This window comes from Chelonoidis abingdonii, chromosome 3, assembly GCF_003597395.2.
Source record: "Chelonoidis abingdonii isolate Lonesome George chromosome 3, CheloAbing_2.0, whole genome shotgun sequence".
Classification (NCBI taxonomy): Eukaryota; Metazoa; Chordata; order Testudines; family Testudinidae; genus Chelonoidis; species Chelonoidis abingdonii.
The window spans coordinates 192863816-192884777 of NC_133771.1; the positions used below are offsets into that span (position 1 = coordinate 192863816).

Genomic DNA, 20962 nt, shown 5'->3' on the forward strand with positions numbered 1-20962 from the left:
CATGGATGATTCTTCTTCCCTTTTTTAAAGATGAGTACTTTATCTGCCATATATAAGATATCCTGGTTGACATGGAAATGTGACACCACCTTTGGCAGGAAGGCCGAATGGGGTCACAGTTGTCCTTGTAAAATACTGTGTATGGGGGCTCCAAAGTGAGGGCTTTAATTTCAGAGACACAGCTCTCTGAGGTAATAGGTACAAGGAATGCGACCTTCCACAACAAGTGGGAAAGGGAACAAGAAGCCGTAGGCTCAAAGGACAGATTTGTGAGCCTGGAGAGGACCAGGCTGAGGTCCCACTGGGGAACTGGGTCCCAGACCAGTTGAAAGAGTCTTTTAAGGTCCTTCAGGAACCTGATCAACATCTCATGCAAGAACACCAATCTACCCTGGATACAAGGATAGAAGGCCGATATGGCAGCCAGGTGCACCTTGAACGAAGAGAAGGAGAGACCCTGGTGCTTTAAGTGAAGCAGGTAATCCAGAATGAACGGCAGACACAACTGGGTTGGGGAGATATTCCACTCTGGTGCCCAGAAGAAAAACGCTTCCACTTCACCAGGTAAGTTGCTCTAGTGGAGGGCTTTCTGCTCTCCAAGAGAACCTGCTTTACCTGACTAGAGCAGGATTGTTCCTCTGGATTCAGCCACGCAGCATGCAAGCTGTCAGATGGAGAGAGGTGAGGTTCGGGTGCAGGAGTTGACAGTGATCCTGTGAGAGTAGGTCCGGCTGGCTGGGAAGTGGCCATGGAGCTGCAACAGCCAGGTCCATGAGCATGCCGAACCAATTCTGGCAAGGCCGTGATAGGGTGATCATAATGATCTGCGCCTTTTCCCTCTTGATTTTTGAGAGCACTTTGCTGATGAGCAGAATTGGCGGGAAGGCATACATCAGGTGCCCGAGCAAGACAGGAGAAAGGCATCGGATAATGAGCCTCTATCGAGGCTTTGGAGAGTACAAAACTGATGACGGTTCTGTTCTGTCTGGAGGCTAACAGGTCCACTTGGGGAGCACCCAACTTCTGGAAGAGCATTCTGACAACCTCCGAGAGAAGAGATTACTTGTGGTGAGAGAAGAAGGACTTGCTAAGGTGATCCATCAGCATGTTCTGGACACCGGGGAAGTGTGAGGCTTCCAGGAGGATTGCATGCTGGATGCAGAATTCCCAGCACAGAGCTGATGATTGAGCTCCCCCCGCCTGTTGACATAGAACATGGAGGCTGTGTTGTTCGTCTTTCACCACCTGGCCTGAGAATTGGAGAAGGAAGGCACCATAAGCCAGATGGATGGCTCTGAGCTCCCTGATGTTTATATGCAATCTGAGTTCCTTTTGAGACCACAACCCTTCAATCCGCAGCATACTGAGATGTGTTCCCCAATTGAGGTTGGACGCATTTGAAATCAGGGAGACCGTGGGTTGCAGGCTTGCAAGCGACACACCTTCCAACACCAGAATTGGGTCAGACCACCACTGTAAAGAGATAAGCACTTGCAGAGACATCATGGTGACCTTGTCTGGGTGATGTCTGGCCAGGGAGTAGACCAACACCAGCCACATCTGGAGGGGATGCAGCCTGAATCTCACATGTCATAGTACATATGTGCATGCTGCCATGTGCATCAATAGTCTGAGACAGACCCAGATAATGGTGAGCAGATGAGCAGTGATGCTAGCAATCAGATCTGACTTTGCCCTGAATTCTGGCAGGAATGCACTGGCTTGGAGAGAGTCAAGTACTGCTCTGATAAACTATCGGACCAGATTAACACTGATTTTTGTTTATGAACAGGCCCAGAGCTTAACAAATGACTTGCAAATCTCGATGCTGTGCTGGACCTGGACCCTGGAGCAGCCCTTGATGAGCCAGTCATCAAGGTACAGGTAAATCTGGATATTCAATCTCTGAGGTAGGCCGCCACAACCGCTGACATGTATTTCGCAAACACTCTTGGTGTGTTGCTAGGCCAAAAGGGAGCACTGTGAATTGGCGCTGTGTGGTCTCAACTATGAAACGTAGGAACAGTCTGTGTCCATGAAATATTGGTATGTGAAAGTAAGCGTCTTTCAGATCGAGGGCAGCATACCTGTCTCCTGGATCCAGAGAAGGAATGATGGAGGCCAAGGAGACCATGCGGAACTTCAACTTTTTGAGATACTTGTTGATGTTTCACAGGTCGAGGATGGGTAATAGACCCCCCTTGGTTTTGGGGGAAAAAAATAGCATGAATAAAACGCTTTCCCCCTCAAGTGCAGAGGGACTGCCTCCATGGCTGCCACCCACAGAAAGCCCTGCACCTCCTGTGAACAAGCAGATGCTCATGAGAAGGGTCCTTGAAGAGGGACAGGAAGGGAGGGCGGGAGGGGTAGATAGAAATAAACTGGAGGGTACATCCCCCTGCTACTGTGCTGAGGACCCATTGGACCAATGTTATAGAGGCCCAGGCACGGAGGAAGGGGGACAAATGGTTGGAAAATAACATGAGAGCAGGATCCAAGACACAGAATAGAAGGTCAATCTTGAGCGCACCTTCAAAATGCCTGCTTGTTACCCGATTAGTTACAGGTGGAGCTCGAGTGAATTGAGGGTGCTGGCTGATGGCCTTGTCGGTGCTTATAGTCCTTGCCCTTCCTGTGGAAGGGGTCTGACCGAGGTTGGCTCCCAGACTGGTGGGGCTGTTGTGGTTTATATGCTTCCTCGTTGGCCCTGGCGTGTAAAGGCCCAGGTGTGCAAGGTATCCCTAAAGTCTTTCAGGCCATGTAATTTACTGTGTGTTTGCTCCCAAAACAGTGCCAGGCCATCAAATGGGAGGCTCTGGATGGATTGTTGAACCTCCATCAGTAGGCCTGATGACTGCAACCAGGACATCTGCCTCAAAGAAAAAGGCTGAAGCCATGGCCCAGGCCGCAGAGTCTGTTGCATCTGAGGCCGCTTGGAGGGCTGCCCTGGCCCACAACTCTGCCCTCATAAAGGATAGCCAGGAATTCCTTCTTGGGCTCCTTTGGCAGTGAATCTGTAAACTTCTTTGCCTCCTTGTTCTTAGGTGCTGATCCTGGTTGGCACTGTCTATTGCGCTCATTGGCTGCCAACATAACTAGTGAGCGTGGGGCAGGGTGGGTAAAAAGATACTCAATACTCCTTACCAGGGACACAATATTTTCTTTCCGCCTGCTTGGAGATGAGGGGCAGGGAGGACCGTGTCTGGCACAAGGCCTTACTAATTTTCACCACCTCCTTGGGCACCAGCAATGCCACCTTGGAGGAGGTGCTTCACTTAGCACATCGAACAGGGAGTCTGAGGGCTCTGCCAGTTCCTCGGCTTCCAGCCCCAGGTTTGAGGTGACCCTCTTCAAAAGCTCCTGGTGGACCCTTGCATCATCCTGGGGAATTGAGTGAGAGGATCCTGCTATCACCTCATTTGGAAAAATGATGAGTCAGGTACAGGTGGGTCTACCAACTCCACCACTTCTGCCACAGGAGCCTCAGTCAAGGCTAGCAGATCCTGGGGAGCTTGCTCTGACTCCACGTCTGAGTCAGGGGGTGGGTGGAAGACTGTTGCTGAACGTATTTCAGAAGCCCCCGAGGCCGACCTATGCTCCTGCAATGGGTAGGGAAATCCCCAGGGGTTCCATAGTTGCCAGGGAGCCGGACACCGGCCCTGGGGCCATAGTGCCACTGGTGGCCCAGAGGGGAATACCAGTGCCTCAGGTGGGTGGCCTTGACCTGCAGGAAGGGTCTCCTCCTCATTGTCTGAGCCCGAGGAGAGAGAGACATGTCTAGAGGACCATGACAAGACCAAGGCCACCTGTCTACCCCAATCCCATTGGCTATGGCTGCAAACCTCCACTGAGGACCTGTCTGGGGGCAATGGTGCTGGTTGCTGCGACCACGGTGATCGGCAGCATCATTCGGCCGATCAGCGATAGTATCCTGGAGATTGATGTCTCACACTTAGAGAGTGGTTCCGCTCTGTAGTTTGGGAGCGGGAATGAGAAGACTAATGTGTGGGAGACTGTCGATATGCTCATGGTGAACCGTACTGGTGATCCCGCGACTGGTGATGGGGCTCTGGGGACCGGCGTCTCAACCCTTCAGAACAGTGCCACGAGCTGGGAGAGCATCTCAGGTCAGACCGCTGGCGATCAATGCCCAGAGCCTGAGGAATGCTGCCTAGAGGCCGGGAACTTTGGCAGGCAAGCCGACTCATGTCCAAGAGCTGCTGGTGCTGTTCAGATGAGCGCTGATGGGGCAACCCTGTGGCGAGGAGCAGTGTCGCACTGATTGAGATTTACCTATCGAACAGAGCACCTCAGCAGCCAACGCGGTGGCACCGGAAGGGACTGTATGTCCTTAGCAGCCTGAAAGGCCTCCGGCATGGACGCCGCAGCCAGCTGCCAAGTGCCTCTGCCACTTCCTGGGCTGGCAGAAGCCTGGTCACCGTCTGGAGGGGAAGGGCTGCACTGTTCGGGTCTTTGCTCTCCTCCTACTCTCTCCTTCCCTTTATGGGACATAGGAGAATGCCCCCTCCCAGCCTTCCTTTGCTTTTTAGCCTGGTCCATGGATAGGGATCAGTGCCAGTCGGAGGTCAGTGCTGGTGGCGCGCTCCGCCCTGAGGCCACAGTGGTTGGAGTAGAGTCCGATCTCATCAGCTCCAGGGTTGGTGCAAGGGCCAGCTCCATAAGGAGCACTCGGAGATGAATGTCCCGGTCCTTTTTGGTCCATGGCCTGAAGCTCTTCCAAATGTGACTCCTGTCATCACGTGGGTTTCCCCTAAACACTTTAGGCAGCTTCTATGGGATCACTGATTGGCGTGGGTTTTTTGCAACAGTCACAACGTTTGAAGTCTGGGGCCTGGGGCATGAGTCCTGCCCGCGACTAAGTATTTCTAACTTAACACTAAGGGAACTATTAACTATACAACTTTAAACTACTATATACAACAAATTCACTACTAGGCACAGTAGAGACAGAAAGAAAAGCTTGTGAAGGAAGGAGACATTCCAGCACTGTCACTGGTAGTAAGAAGGAACTGAACGAGGGGGGAGCCAGCGACGCCCCTTATACCAGCGCATATGCAAGCCACTCCAGAATTTCTTGAGATAACTGTTGAGGAAATGCAGGTCAAGGATGGGTCTGAGACCCTCATTTGGCCTTCAGGATTAGGAAATAATGGGAATAAAACCCTTTCCCTCTCAAGCTCTGAGGTACTTTCTCCACAGCCCCTACCTGGAGGAGGGCTTGCACCTCCTGGGGTAAAAGCTGCTCATGAGAAGGGTCCCTGAAGAAGGATGAGGAAGTGGGGTTGGAGGGAGAGAGAGGGAAATAAGCAGGAAAGAGTAACCTTCCTCCACTGTACTCAGTATCCAGTGGTCCAGGCTGAAGCAGGAGAGAGAGTTTGAAAACAAAACGGGGGCAGGATACAGTACAGAAACTGGTATAATGTCTTCAGGCACCCCCTCAAAAGTTCTCCTTGGGGCCTCCGTAGCAAGGGGGTCCCCTGCTCCTGCCCTGAAAGGCTTAAAACAGCCCTGGGGAAAGGTTGTGGCTGAGAGCTACTAAGCTGAGCTGATTGAGAAGTGGCTGCAGCTGGGTCATGCCCCAATCAGGCCACAGTTGGCCTGTATAAAAAGGCTGTGAGCCAGGAGCTCAGCAGTCTCTCTCTAGCTGTAGAGTGAGATAGGCCTGGCTGCAGGAGCTGGACATAAGGTACCTGAGTGAAGCAGTGCTGGGAAAAGGCAGAGGAGCTGGGTAGCTCTAGCCTGGAAAGCCCCAGGCTGTGGCCTAGCATTGGGCTAATAGGTACTGGGGTTTGCAGAGGGCAGCCCTGGGTTAGGCCAAGGCAGCAGGTCAAAACCCTCCTTACCAGCGATGAGTAGGCTGATACTGCAGTCTGCCCCAGGGTGTGGGGCTAGATAATGACTGGCAGTAGCCATATACTGAGGCAAGGTGAGGATAGATGGTGGGGGTTCCCCAGGGAGGGGAGACCCTGAGAGAAAGGGGTTACTGCCAGGGGAAAGCACCCCATGTAAAAGGGCACAGGGTCCAGGAAGGGACACGGGGGCCAGAGAACAGGTGGATCACCGGCCTGTAGAAGGCACTCCAGAGCTGAATCGAGCTAATTCCTGGAAGACACCAGCAGGCGGTGCCGCAGGGGCGAGTCTGGCCCATCTATAGCCTCCCAAGTATCTGTGAGAGACTGGGAGTGTGGCTGAAGTGGGTGGGGACAGATGTCTTCATTTATAACCCATTTTGCTTCTCAGACAGGTCCTGGTGCGGTGCTGGAGCCAAGAAGCAGACCAGTTGTTGAGGCCTGAAGTGTTTCCTTGAAGGTGTTGGGGCATATATACCCAGGGACTAAGAGTGACTCTAGAATCCTTCAGGCCATGATGTACATTAGCCAGGATGGGCAGGAATGGTGTCCTTAGCCTCTGTTTGCCAGAAGCTAGGATTGGGTGACAGGGCACAGATCACGTGATGAAAACCTGTCCGTTCATTCCCTTTGAGGCACCTGCTATTGGCCACTGTCAGAGGACAGAATACTGGGCTTGATGAACCTTTAGTCTGACCCAGTATAACCATTCTTATGCTCTTATGAGGGAAAAATGACTGTGAACATTGACCTAACATGGAATAGACATGAGCAAGCACTCGAAGAACTACCAAAATAAATATCAGCTTTGGATGCTAGCTCAAGAAAGCATGTCAAATTATTGCAATTTCACTTTTCCAAATCAGAGCTCAGCTAGGGAAACATTTGCATGAAGCACATGCAGAGAACTTCAAGTAGCGGCTCTGCAAAACTGTATGAGGAACATTGTGCAAAGATATCCTATAGATGCTGCCTTCAGTCTAGCTGGGTATGCTCTGATACAGTGTTCTCAACAACAGGTCTGTGGACTGGCACCAGTCCCTGAGATCTTTCTGGCACAGTTTAGGAAGAAAGGAAGTCAGTACCAACAAGGTTGAAAAGAGAGGGTTAGTCACCCTCTGCAATAACTGAGGTTCTTCAAGATATGTCCCCCTAGGGGTGTTCCACTGTAGGTGCGGCAACACCACCTGCACCTGGCTAGGAGATCTTCACCAGCAGGGCCTGTCTGACCGCACATGCACACCTCCCCTCTCTTGTGCTGTGTACGGAATGTAAAGTGCTGTACAGTCCGAACACCCCCAGTTCCTTCTCTGCTGCAGAGCTTATATTTTTGGCTCCAAAGCACATGGGAGGAGGGCAGGTAGTGGAGCACCCATAGGGACACACGTCTCAAAGAACCTCAATTACTGCACAGGGAGAGTAACGCTCTATTCTTTGAGTGATGTCCCTTTGGGTGCTCCTCTGTAGATAACAATAAAGCAGTGCCCCTAGTTGGAAGGCTGGGGTTTCAGGGTGACCTGTACTCCTGAGGATAGGACAGCATGTCCAAGGAGAGTATCTGCTATGGCATTGTGCATAATAGCACAGTGCTGGGCTAAAGTGTCTGTCGATGTCCATGTGACAGTCTTACAAATGTCATAAATGGAGACATTATTAAGAAAGCAATCGTGGAAGATAATGATCATGTGGAATGTGTTCTGAGGTAGGACGTTGCCTATCATGGAGTTTGTAAGATAAATGTATACACTGTGAGCTCCATTTACAGAGGCGTTGTTTAAATATAACAGTGCTTCTGGATTATTTGGTGCTGGGGAGGAATAATCATGGCAATTTCCAGAAGGATTTAGTCCTGTCCAAGTAGAATGCTAATTGTGCTCCTCACATGTACGATGTGTAGAGTTGCCTCCTGTTGATTACTGTGAGACTTCGGGAAGAAGCAAGGGAGGTGTATCGATTGACTGAGATGAAAAGATATTGGGAACTTAGGTAAGAATCTTGGGTGTGGGTGAAGAGTAACTTTGTCTTTATAAAACTGTGTATGGTGGATATGCCAGGAGGGCCGAGATTTTGCCCACCTGTCTAGCAGAGGTGATAGTGACAAGAAAGGCCGTTTTCATTGATAGATGTACATAAGAACAGGTTGCCATTGCGTCAAACAGGGACTTAGTCAGAGAACGTAGGACTAGGCTGGGTTGCCAGGTCAGGATCAGGTCTCATATGGGAATAGAGATTTTGAATACTCCTCAAGAAGCAATTTGTTAGCTCATGCGTAAAGATGGAGTGGCCGTCAATGGGGAAGTGAAAAGTACTGATTGCTGCTAAGTGTACCTTAATAGAGCTATTGGCCAATCCTGACTGTTTAAGGTGTAGAATGTAGTCAAGAATAAGTGGCAATGAAGTGTGTGCTGCATCAACCTGCTATGAGGTACATCAGCAGTGAAATCTTGTCCCCTTATGAATGTAAATGTTCTGGTAGTGTCATGTCTGCTATTCAAAAGTATGTGTTTGACCATGTCTGAGCAGGTGACTTCCAGACCCCGGAACCATGGAAGAGTCAGGCTTTGAGGTGGAGCATCTGTGGATTGGGAAGGAGACTGCGTCCTGTGTCCTGTGAGAGGAGCCCCTGCATTAGGTGGAGAGAGGTTGGTCAGCATACCATCAACGTAGAAGGTAAGTAGATCAGATCTGTCATGGCCATGTTGGAGCTATTAGTATGACATGAACTTGGTCCTTCTGTATTTTGTGAAGTACTCAGAATAGGAGGGAAGGCATAAAGGAGTGGTGCATTACAGGTTATGAAGAACACGTCTTCCAGACATCCGTACCCCAGTCCTGCTCTGGAACAGAATTGAGGGCAACGGGCATCGTGTTGAGTGGGAAAGAGATCTATGGTGGGATGGCCCCATTGATTGAATATTAAGTGCTCATGTATCCAGCTCCCACTCATGATTGTATGAGAGAGTGTCCTGCTGAGTGCATCCATACTGGTGTTCTGGTGTCCCAGGAGGTACGTGGCTGAAATGCAGATGTTCTGGATATACCAGTTCCACCATTTGATCACCTCTGAGCATAAAGGGTGGGACCTCAGTCTGCCCTGCCTGTTGATGTAATACAGTGAGATTGTTCTTCGTCACTCTTATTGTATGATGTTTGAGAAGTAGGAAATGTCAGCAGGGACTGCGGACCGCTCATAGTTCTAGGAGGTTGATGTGTAAGGTGGATTTGGTGGATGACCATCTCCCCTGCACTGCGTGTTTGTGTAGATGTGCCACCCAACTGATTAGGGAGACATCAGTGGTTAGGATCATAGTCAGTGATGGTTGTAGGAGAGGAACTCCAGTACAGACATTGCTGGGCTGTGCCCACTGTGACTCGGGATGCCTAGGCAGCCTTCACTGAAAATGCCAAGGTCATGGCAGGTTGTAAAAAGGAGAGCAGATTCTCCTAACACTGGTGGTTAACACTGAAGTTAGACTCACCAACTTGTCAGAAATTGTGCTCCTGATCCCCCACATTGGTTATCAAGAAGCTAAAAAGGAAATAACACAGCCCCCTTCATTGCATTCCAGTTCTCTGGTTCTCAATCAGCACAAGTCCAGTACAGTGAGAAGTTATTTAAAAACTCTGCTAACTATACAAAATGGTCTTCTGATCCACAAAGGGCCAGCCACTTTACCAGATCAAAATTAGTTTGGATTTTACCCAAAATATCACACTACCAGCCAATCCTTTAGTATCTAAAACTAAAGGTTTATTATAGAAGAAAAGGGAGAACAAAAAGAGTTGTTAAAGGAGTCAGATATATACTTAATACTTCAAAGTCCGTATTTCAGGTTCTTAGCAGTAGTGGTGAGTATTCTGGCTTGAAAGACCCTCTGGAGCACATCCACAGCTTGGATGGGTCATTCAGTCCTTTGTTTAATGCTTCAGTTTGTAGAGAACTGTTTGTAGAGAACTGTTTGTAGAGAACCTCAGTTTCCAGAGGTTGGAAGCAGGACTGAAGACCAACTTGGGAAAAAGCAGCTGCCTTTTATATTCTTTTGCCATGTGGCTCGTACTCCCTTTGTCCCAAACACAAACTTACAGCATATGGCATAGAAAAGCCTTAGAGTTCTTGTCCACAAGTATGCCCCTACATGTCTTGCTAATTCATAAGGTGTAGCCCCTGCCTTCTCTCAGCAGGTTAATTGTATAGTTGATTGCCTTTGATAGGCCATCAAGGAGGCTGGATAATGCTGATGCCAATCTGGCTGGGACTTCACTTCCTCTGCCATCAGATCTGACCCCTTCTCAATGAGTCCAATTAGCAGCACTGCCAATGATATTGAAGGTAGCTTAGGGAAACCAGAGCTGGAGGATTTTGAAGCCGATGAAGGCTGTGCTATACCCTTCTTGGAATCCCAGCCTGGAAATTTGGACATTTCTGAATATTTTACCTGCAGAGATTCCCACAATAGGACATTCTAGAACAGGGGTTTGCTAATTACCCTGATGGGCCACGTGCCAAAAGTTGCCAACCCCTGTTCTAGAGCTTCAGATGATCCCTGCAGGCTCTGGGTGAGACAGATCAGCAGACCTCACATCTGTCCAGACCCATCAACAGGTTTATGCCAACCCTCCAGTTCTGTATGGAACTAGATGATGCCTGTGCTGGACAGGCACCCTTTCTTCTTTCTTAAATAAAGAAAAGTTGACTATCTACAATGTAACTAAAATAAAAATAACCCTAACAGGGCAAAAGAAAAAACGACAAGAGAAGCATCTAGGACACTTCATACACACAGAGTTCATCGCACCTTCAGGGGTTCACAAAGAACTGAAGGATGATTTGGGCCTCTGAGTGTAGTTTGGGGGGCGGGGAGGGCATTGCCTCCCAAACTGCAAGCCTTGGACAGGCACAAAAATTGCCCTCCCATGTGCAACCCCACTGGCCTGATTGGAGCTGCCCCCCCAAACACAGAAGTCAAACTATGCCCATCTTTGGGCCGTTCCCCTTTACAGCCTCAGAATCCTGCACTAGATGAGGGAGATTCAAGAGGCACACAGCACAGGGACTTCAATTTTAAAAATGGGAATCTGCACAGGCCATTCAAAGTGGAACTATCATCATTAACAGATATCCATTTTAGCCAGCTGATTCCAAAGAAGATGGAAAAATGACATTTTTCTTCAGCATGTCACAAAAATCATTACATAAATAAGGTCTTTTAGTTATTTTCATGCCGTTTTCTAAATTAAACAAATTGGGTCACATTGTCAGCTGATGTAAACCTGTATAGCTCTACTGAAGATGATTTCACCTTATGAGTGTAGAAATAACTATGCATGCAAATAGGCCACTTCAAGCATCATTTTCAAAATTATTTTGTAGTATTACTCTGATACCCTGTTTAGCTATACTATTCCAAATTTTTATTTAAACTAGCGGCAAGTATTCATTTACCTTCAGAAAGCTCAGTAGTTCTGTTCATCTGTTCAAGTTCCCACCCAAGATGTAATGATTCATCCATGCTTTGTTTCTGAGCCATTTCTAGAGTCATATTTTCCTCCATGAGTTCCTCGATTTTTTTTCTGTCCATGTCACGCTCCTTAAAAATTATTAACATGAACCTTTAAAATAGTCTGCCTCAAAATGCACAAAAATATAAAATTCAGTAGCCATTTGTGACTTTGCACTCCATATACTTTATGTAAATATGCTTGGACTGTGAATAAATGTAACTGGAATATGCTTTATGCAAAAGGTCTCTTGTAAGGTATCATTACAAAGCTTATAATCTAATAAACGTGTTCATCCTATTTGTATAAATGTATCATTCTTGTATCTGAAGCTAGAAGAACGAATTATTACTCTGAAGTCCTATTGTAACTATGCAAAGTGTGGGCCAGTAATGGTGGCTTGGAATCTTGATGGCTCCCATTAACTAGGACAATTGGTTGTAAATGGCTCTGTTTACTTATAAGCCTTCCTGTATATGTATGTGTGTCAGCCAGTGGGTAATGAAGTCTCACAGTACATGTGAACATGTCATATGATACTGTAATCCATCTTAAACCTGGTGCTTTTCCATTTAGAAGGAAGGGTGAGAACCCAGAGAGAGACAAAGGATTCCCGCCTTGTGCCTAAGATATAAAAGGGGGTGGAACAGAACAAAGGGGGCTGCCAGTCATGAGAAATCCCCTAGTTACCACCTGAGCTGGAACTAACAAGAACTGTACCAGGGGAAAGGATTGGGCCTACACTACAAAGAAGTCTAGTCTGTGAAAGAAGCTTATTGGAACATTTCTGAGGGTGAGATTGACCTCTATTCAGCTTCTTAAATGTATTAGGCTTGTACTTCCATGTTTTATTTTCTTTTGCTTGGTAACTTACTTTGTTCTGTCTGTTATTACTTTAAACCACTTAAATCCTACTTTTTATACTTAATACAATCACTTTTGTTTATTTATTAACCCCGAGTAAGTGATTAATACCTGGGGGAGCAAACAGCTGTGCATTTCTATCAGTATTATAGAGGGCAGACAATTTATGAGTTTACCCTATATAAGCTTTATAAGGAGTAAAACAGATTTATTTGGGGTTTGGTTCCCATTGGGAACTGGATGTTTTGGTGCTGGAGATAGGTGACTTGCTGAGCAGTTTTTGGTTAAAGTCTGAAGCTTTGGGGGAATGGACGAGACCTGAGTCTGTGTTGCAGCAGATTAGCATGTCTGGCGCAACAAGGCACGGTTCTGGAGTCCCAAGCTGGCAGTGGAAAACAAGCTCAGAGGTCATTCCAGCACATCAGGTGACAGTCCCAAGAGGGTCTCTGTGACCGAACCCATCACACCATTATTTTACAAAATACTAACATGTGATTCTCCCGTCTACTAAGGCAACTTCTGGACTGATTACAATGGCCTGAAAGTTCCTGGAAACAAATGATGGAAAATTTCCCCAACACACAGGAACTCTGTCAGCATTAAGCTTGTGGAGATGGCTCTACTCACTCCCGTGCCAGTCCTCCACTCCCAGCTCCAAAGTAAAGGGAAGGAGGGTGTTTATTATTTTGGTAAGACATACTAGTATTTTGGTAAGATAAATAAGATAAATCACAGATTAAAAAAAACAAAAATAATGTTAAGTTATATAAACATTATTTGCTTTTTTAAACTTAATATTGCATTGTCTGGATTTGAGCTGGTCAAAACACAAACTATTCTTGTGAAAATATTTGTGAAAACTTTGCTAGTTTTTAACTTTCCAAATGTTAACCAATTCATTTTTGGATGACTATTCAACCAGATAACAAGTAAAACCTTCTTTGAGGTAAGGATGGTATCACTGGTTTTATATTCCTGCTCAACAGACTCTATCCAGTTAATTAAATACTGTGTAACTTTTAGGTAGGTTCTTCCCCTTTGGATTAGATGTCTCTTTATGCAGAACTGAAGCTACTGAAGAAAATAACAACATGTCTGTGTGTCTGAAAACTGTAAGCTATTCAGGCCCTACTTTCTTCTTCCACTGAGACTTGAAGTCCTTCCATTATTAAAACTTTCAAATGCAAACTCAAAGCACAAAAGTTTTTCTTAAAAACACAGGTATGAGTGTCATCTTCTATTTAAATGCTTACCATCTCCATATCATGTAGTTTGGCTTTTAATTGCAGATTTTCCTTTTCCAGTTCATGTAATTTATCAGAACGGGCTCGGGTCCCCTCTAGTTGATCTTCCAACATTGTCTTTGTTTCCAACAATACTTGATTGTCTTCTTTTAATTCCTTCAAGAATTAAACAGAAATAAAAGTTTTCTCATTCATACCAAACCTGATTTCAGCATATCTAGATTTTAAAATATCAATGTAAGAATACAAAATGGATTTTAATGATAAAAACAAACTTGTTTTATACTATCTTCTAGGACTCTTGATTAATCACAGTTAACTCATGCAATTACCTCAAAAAAATTAATCGCTGAACCAACAAGAGGGGATGTCATTTTAGATTTGGTTTTGGTGAGCAGTGAGGACCTCATAGAAGAAATGGTTGAAGTAATGGTTTGAGTGATCATGAGCTAATTCATTTCAAACTAAATGGAAGGATAAAGAAAAATAGATCTGTGACTAGGGTTTTTGATTTCAAAAGGGCTAACCTTAAAAAATTAAGGAAATTAGTTAGGGAAGTGGATTGTATTGAAGAACTTGAAGATCTAAAGGCGGAGGAGGCCTGAATTTACCTCAAGTCAAGGTTGCAGAAACAGTCAGAAGCTTGCATCCCAAGAAAGGGGAAAAAACTCATAGGGAGGAGTTGTAGACCAAGATGGATGAGCAAGCACCTCAGAGAGGTGATTAAGAAAAAGCAGAAAGCCTACATGGAGTGGAAGATGGGAGTGATCAGCAAGGAGAGCTACCTTATTGAGGTCAGAACATGAAAGAATAAAGCGAGAAAGTCATGTAGAATTGGACCTTGCAAAGGGAATTAAAACCAATAGTAAAAGGTTCTATAGCCATATAAATAAGAAGTGGGACCGCTGAACACTGAGAATGGAGTGGAGGTTAAGGATAGTTTAGGGACGGCCCAATATCTAAACAAATACTTTGCCTCACTCTTTAATGAGGAGCTTAGGGATAATGGTAGGATGACAAATGGCAATGAGGATATGGAGGTAGATATTACCACATCCGAGGCAGAAGCCAAACTCGAACAGCTTAATGGGATGAAAGCGGGGGGGCCAGATAATCTTTATCGAAGAATATTAAAGGAATTGGCACATGAAATTGCAAGCCCATTAGCAGGAATTTTTAATGAATCTGTACACTCAGGGGTTGTACCGTATGACTGGAGAATTGCTAACATAGTTCCTATTTTTAAGAAAGGGAAAAAACATGATCTGGGTAACCACAGGCCTGTTAGTTTGACGTCCGTAGTATGCAAGGTCTTGGAAAAAATTTTTAAGGAGAAAGTAATTAAGGACACTGAGGTCAATGGTAATTGGGACAAAATACAACATGGTTTTACAAAAAGTAGATCGTGCCAAACCAACCTGATCTCCTTCTTTGAGAAGGTAACAGATTATTTAGACAAAGGAAACGCAGTAGATCTAACTTACCTTCATTTCAGAAAGGCATTTGATACAGTTCCACATGGTGAATTATTAGCTAATTTAGAAAAGATGGGGATCAATATGAAAATTGAAAGGTGGATAAGGAACTGGTTAAATGGGAGACTACAATGGATCATACTGAAAGGTGAACTGTCAGGCTGGAAGGAAATTACTAGTGGAGTTCCTCAGGGATCGGTTTTGGGACTAATCTTATTTAATCTTTTATTACTGACCTTGGCACAAAAAGTGGGAATGTGCTAATAAATTTTGCAGATGACACAAAGCTGGGAGGAAGATGTGGATGACCTTGTAAACTGGAGTAATAATAATAGGATGAAATTTAATAGTGAACAGTGCAAGGTCGTGCATTTAGGGATTAATAACCAGAATTTTGGTTATAAACTGGAGACGCATCAGTTGGAAGTAACAGAGGAGAAGGACCTCAGAGTATTGGTTGATCACAGGGTGACTGAGCCACCAATGTGATATGGCCGTTAAAAAAGCTAATGTGGTCTTGGGATGCATCAGGCGAGTATTTCCAGCAGAGATAAGGAGGTGTTAGTACCATTACACAAGTCACTGGTGAGACCTCATCTGGAATATTGTGTGCAGTTCTGGTCTCCCATATTTAAGAAGGATGAATTCAAACTGGAACAGGTACAGAGAAGGGCTACTAGGATGATTCTTATGAAAGGAGACTCAAAGAGCTTGGCTTGGTTAGCCTAACCAAAAGAAGGCTGAGGGGAGATATGATTGCTCTTTATAAAATATCAGAGGGATAAATACCAGGGAGGGAGAAGAATTATTTAAGTTCAGTACCAATGTGGACATAAGAACAAATGGATACAAAGCGGCCATCAGGAAGTTTAGACTTGAAATTAGACACAGGTTTCTAACCATCAGAGGAGTGAAGTTCTGGAATAGCCCTCCAAGGGGAGCAGTGGGGGCAAAAGACGTATCAAGCTTAGTCTTGAAGCCAGATATATTTATGGAAGGGATAGTATGATGGGATAGCTTAATTTTGGCAATTAATTGATCTTTGACTATTAGCGGTAAATATGCGCAATGGCCTGAGATGGGACACTAGATAGGGTGGGATCTGAGTTACTGCAGAGAATTCTTTCCTGGGTGTCTGGCTGGTGAGTCTTGCCCACATGCTCAGGGTTTAGCTGATTGCCATATGTGGGGTCGGGAAGGAATTTTCCTCCAGGGCAGATTGGCAGGGGTCCTGGGGGGTTTTTGCCTTCCTCTGCAGCATGGGGCACAGGTCACTTCTTGGTGGATTCTCTGCACCTTGAAGTCTTTCAACCACAAGTTGAGGACTTCAGTAGTTCAGACATAGGTCAGGGGTTTGTTACAGGACTGGGTGGGTGAGATTCTGTGGCCTGCATTGTGCAGAAGGTCAGACTAGAAGATCATAAAGGTCCCTTCTGACCTTAAAGTCTATGAGTCTATGACTTGTAGGCTCTAAAGTTGTACATTGTTTTCTTTTTGAATGCAGTTTTTTGGTATATAATTCTGTATTTGTAAGTTCAACTTTCATGATAAAGAGTTTGCACCGTAGTACTTGTATTAGGTGAATTGAAAAAATATTATTGTTTTTTACAGTGCAAATATTTGTAATAAAAAATAAAATTGAGCATTGTATACTTTGTATTCTGGGTTGTAATTGAAATCAATATTTTTGAAAATTAAGAAAACAAAATATTTAAATAGATGGTATTGTTTAACAGCACAATTAATCGTGATTACATTTTCTAATCGTGTGATTAATCGCAATTTTTTAATCGCTTGAGAGCCCTACTATTTTCATAAAAAAATGTACGAGTGCTAAAAATAACATCTGAAATATTAAAATCAGACCTCTATTATTATTCAAGCAGACTGATGTCTATATGAAATTTTAAGTAACTCTACTGTGAACACTTACTATCCAACCATTATTAGTTTAGGAGAAAGAAATCTTCAGTAAAATGATATGGATAAATGCATTGCCAATAATCACATTTGGCCTCAATTAAACCTGGATTTTGAAATTTGATCTGTAAAGGCACAATCCCAGTCAGTGTCCTGGCTGCAACAAACAGATGTTGTAGGGTTGTTGTTTTTTCAAACAATGTTGGCTTCCCTTGCACAAAGGAACAATACTAGTTTTGCTCTACTTGGAAGACCACTATTGCCAGTGTGGCAGAGGCTGGATTTTCCTCGTAGAACATTGGAAATTAAGCCACTCTAGGCTAAGCAATTGTTGTTCCTGTTAACTAAGTTGCACATTCAAAATACCACCAATATTACAAAATATTAGGCAAAAAGTACTTCAACTGCAAACCACCTCTTTGCTCAATAAAACACCTCTCTCTCTTCTTTGTGCCATCATTTAATACATTATTTTAATATCAAATAGATTCCTCAAGTATTTGAGTTGAAGGAATTAGAGATCAAAGCATTACAGAGTCCTTTCTAATAAAGCACAATTACTTGTATACAGAAATATATCCATTTTGCCTAGACCCATAATTACATGTCTAATACTGTTGAAAATGCAATAGCATGCTTATGAGGTCCCAACAGTTTCAACTGATGCATATGTACAAGCAGTTTTCATATCCTTTAATGGCATCTGATAAAAATATTAAGGAATGTAAAAGAATTCAGTTTTATTCATGCAAACCAAGAATATCTCTTTCAAATGTCAGCACAAAGCAGCTGCTCTCTATTAAACTGATCACTGAACAAAAAAATCTTGACTCTTCATATTCCTTACTTCACAAATGTTAAAAAAAATTGAATATTATTTTAGGTGCATAAATGACTAGTTTATTAACTACTGTCTCTATTCGGGCATACATGGACACTTGGAATGGTTTCAGAGTCTGTAGCCTATAAATAAAAGTTATAAAAAGAGAAACAAAAAGGTGGTGGGAGCAAGGGGGGAGCGGTGGCGTTTGTTTATTTGAAACCAGCATTTTAGGAATATTAAAATTTCATCTGTTTAGCTACTTGGCCACTTTGTTATTTTCAGTTCTGCCTTCATCAAGTCTTTCATCATAAGGTTCTTAAAATCATTTATATACTATGGGTGAAATTCATCCCTTTCAGATGGCCCACATATGAGAGTCCTCTGCTTTATAGGAAAATGTACTATGTGCTCTAGCATCTGACTTTCAGATGCTCACCTTGAGATAAATTTTCTTCAAAATTTTGTTTCATTGTTATCTGCATGATTTAAACTCTTTGCTCTCATTTTTTGTGGAAATTTTTAGTTTCTATGCTTTTTGTGTAAATTTGAACATATTTGGGGGAAAATACCTTCTTGCTAATTTAAAATATTTTCTGCAATCTAATGTTAAATTTTATTTTGCCCTTAATTTATGTGCTTCTGCAACACTTATTTCTATGGCTCTCCAAATCAGTTTCTCTATATTTTAAATGCTTTCATTTTTTTCTAGAAAGACAAGGAGGGTGAGGTAGTATCTTTTATTGGACCAACTTCTGTTAGTGAGGGAGACAAGCTTTTGAGCTTACATAGTGATCTTCTTCAAGTCTGGGAAAATAAGGGAAGGTCTACACGCTGCTGTTGCACATCTGGTGAAGACACTCAAGCTTCTGGGAGAGAGCTCGCCCATTGGCTTAACAACTCCACCTCCATAAGAGGCAGCAGCTATGTTGGCAGGAGAGGCTCTCCTGCAGACACATTGCTGTCTACATGGGGGATTAATGTCAGTATAAATACATAGCTTAGGGTTGTGGATTTTTCATACTACTGAGTATGTAGTTATATCAAAGAATACATGTAGTGTAGAACAAGCCTAACTTAAAGTATCACTACTAAACACGGGTTGAACAGAATGTTTAACATAAGTAGTTAACACATATTTCAAAGGTAAGTGGCCTGTTAACAACCCTTCAGTCATAAAGAAAGGAAGGGAAGGGGGAGGAAAAAAAAACACAGTTGGGGGGTTGTTAGTGGGTTACATATTGTTGTAATAAGCCATAAATCCAATGTCTCTAGTCAGTCCATGATTTTTAGTGTCTAGCAAAGTTATGAATTTAAGCTCCCAGGATCGTCTTTTGAAAGTGTTGTGCAAGTTTCCTTTCAGGATGAGGACTGAGAGGTCAGATAGAGTGTGATCTCTCTGGGAAAAGTGTTCACCCACAGGTGATATGGTGTTATTGTGTTTGATCATTTTCCTGTGTGAGTTCATTCAAGAGCTTAGTGATTGTCTGGTTTCATCCACATAATTGTTATAGGGGCATATAGTACACTAGAGGGAGTACACCACATATTGTGATAGGCATGTGTAGGACTCATGGATCTTGAAAGGTGTGTTGTTGGGGGTTATAATCATTGTAGCAGTGGAGATATGTCTGCAGGTTTTGAATCTGTTGTTTTGGCAGGGTATGGTGCTGCTGCTTTGAGTTGGTGTGTCCTGGTCTGTGGGGAGCCTGCTTCTGATGATGAACTTGGAGAAGTTGGGTGGTTGTTTGAAGGCCAGAAGGGAGGGTTCAACAAAGATTTCTTTCAGAATGGGGTACCCATTGAGTATGGGTTGTAGTTTTTGAATGATACCCTATATGGGTTTCAGTGTAGGGTGTTAGGTGACAACTACGGATGTGCAGTCGGAGGGGGCGTTATTTCTGTATTGAAGTAGGTTCTCTCAGGGTATTTGGGCAGCCCATTCCATGATGCCATCTACTTCTCTGGTGGAGTGACCTTGTTTGTTGAAGGCAAGCCTGGGAGCTTAAATTCACAACTTTGCTAGACATTAAAAATCAAGGACTGAATAGAGACACAGGATTTATGGCTTATTACAACAATCTGTAACCCACTAATGACCTTCCCCAACTGATTTTTCTCCACTCCTCCCTTCCTTTCTTCTCTATAACTGGAGGGGTGTTAACAGGCCACTTCACTTTGAATGGTTCTTTGAAATGTGTGTTTGCTATTTATGTCAAACAATCTGGTCAAATCTTGTATTTAGCAGTGACACTTTGCTCATGCCTCCAGTCAAAATACTGCATTGGCGCTGCATTCGTAGTGCTTTAATGAAGACCCTCTATGCTGACAGAAGAGAGTTCTCCCATTAGCATAGTTCATCCACTTCCTTGACAGGAAGTAGCTACGTTGTTAAGAGAAGCTCTCTCACTGACACAGCACTGTATATACACCGGGGCATGGGAGGGTTGGCTAGGTCGATATAACTATGTTGCTCAGGGGTGTGAAAAATCCACACCTCTGAGTTACACAGGTATACCAATAGGTCTGCAGTGCAGTCCAGACCTTTGAGTTAGTTTCCCAGACCTTAAGAAGAGTTCTACGTAAGCTCAAAAGCTTGTCTCTCTCACCAATAGAAGTTGGTTCAATACAAGATATTAACTCACCCACCTTTTCTCCATAAAATGCTGGGATCAACATGGCTACAACAATACTTCACTGTTCTCTTACATTTTAATCTAACTATATTTCACTTTGGTACACCCTATAATTCATACACACAAAATCAAGAAGTCTATTCCAACTTTTCAGCAAAGATTTAATAGAGTACAACAGTGAGGTCTCGTATTACTAAGATTTCTCTACATTTACAAATTATATTACAGAAGATTTGCAAATATACTATAAAGCATTATAAAGTATTAAAACTAATTTATATTTTTCAATTAAATGAATAAATGCATTTCTTTCCCCAAGGATTTCAAGTTTCACGTCAACAACACATCAGATCCTTATCCACACTTCTTTGTTTCATGTTCAACCATGTGTGGCAAGGCACCTTCTCGGTCTCACCAGTCTCAGCTGCTTTTAGCCTTGGTGAGACAGGCTTGGGTAAAACAGTCCCTCTTGGTTGCAGAGGGGAAGTCCGTTCCTTCTCTTCACCAGTCTTTTGTGCTTGTTTTTCTCCCTTATGGGAAGAAATGCCGCCTCCCCTCCTGGTGAGGCTCGCTGTCTCACAGCTCCTAACCTACTGGCTGCATGTCTTCTTCTCTCTCTCTTCCTCTTTTCTCA

At 44.1% G+C, this 20962-nt stretch overlaps 1 protein-coding gene across 9 annotated transcripts in view; it reads right to left on the bottom strand.

The window, feature by feature from the left end:
- The window catches only part of CCDC88A (coiled-coil domain containing 88A), a 341661-nt gene that overhangs the window by 107649 nt on the left and 213050 nt on the right, over positions 1–20962 (bottom strand). For all 9 annotated transcript variants that reach the window (XM_032784366.2, XM_032784364.2, XM_032784363.2 and 6 more), the window contains 2 exons: positions 13487–13633; positions 11314–11458 (listed from right to left, as the gene is read on the bottom strand). In XM_032784366.2, coding sequence (XP_032640257.1) covers positions 11314–11458; positions 13487–13633 — 292 coding nt within the window. The remainder of the gene's footprint in view (positions 1–11313; positions 11459–13486; positions 13634–20962) is intronic.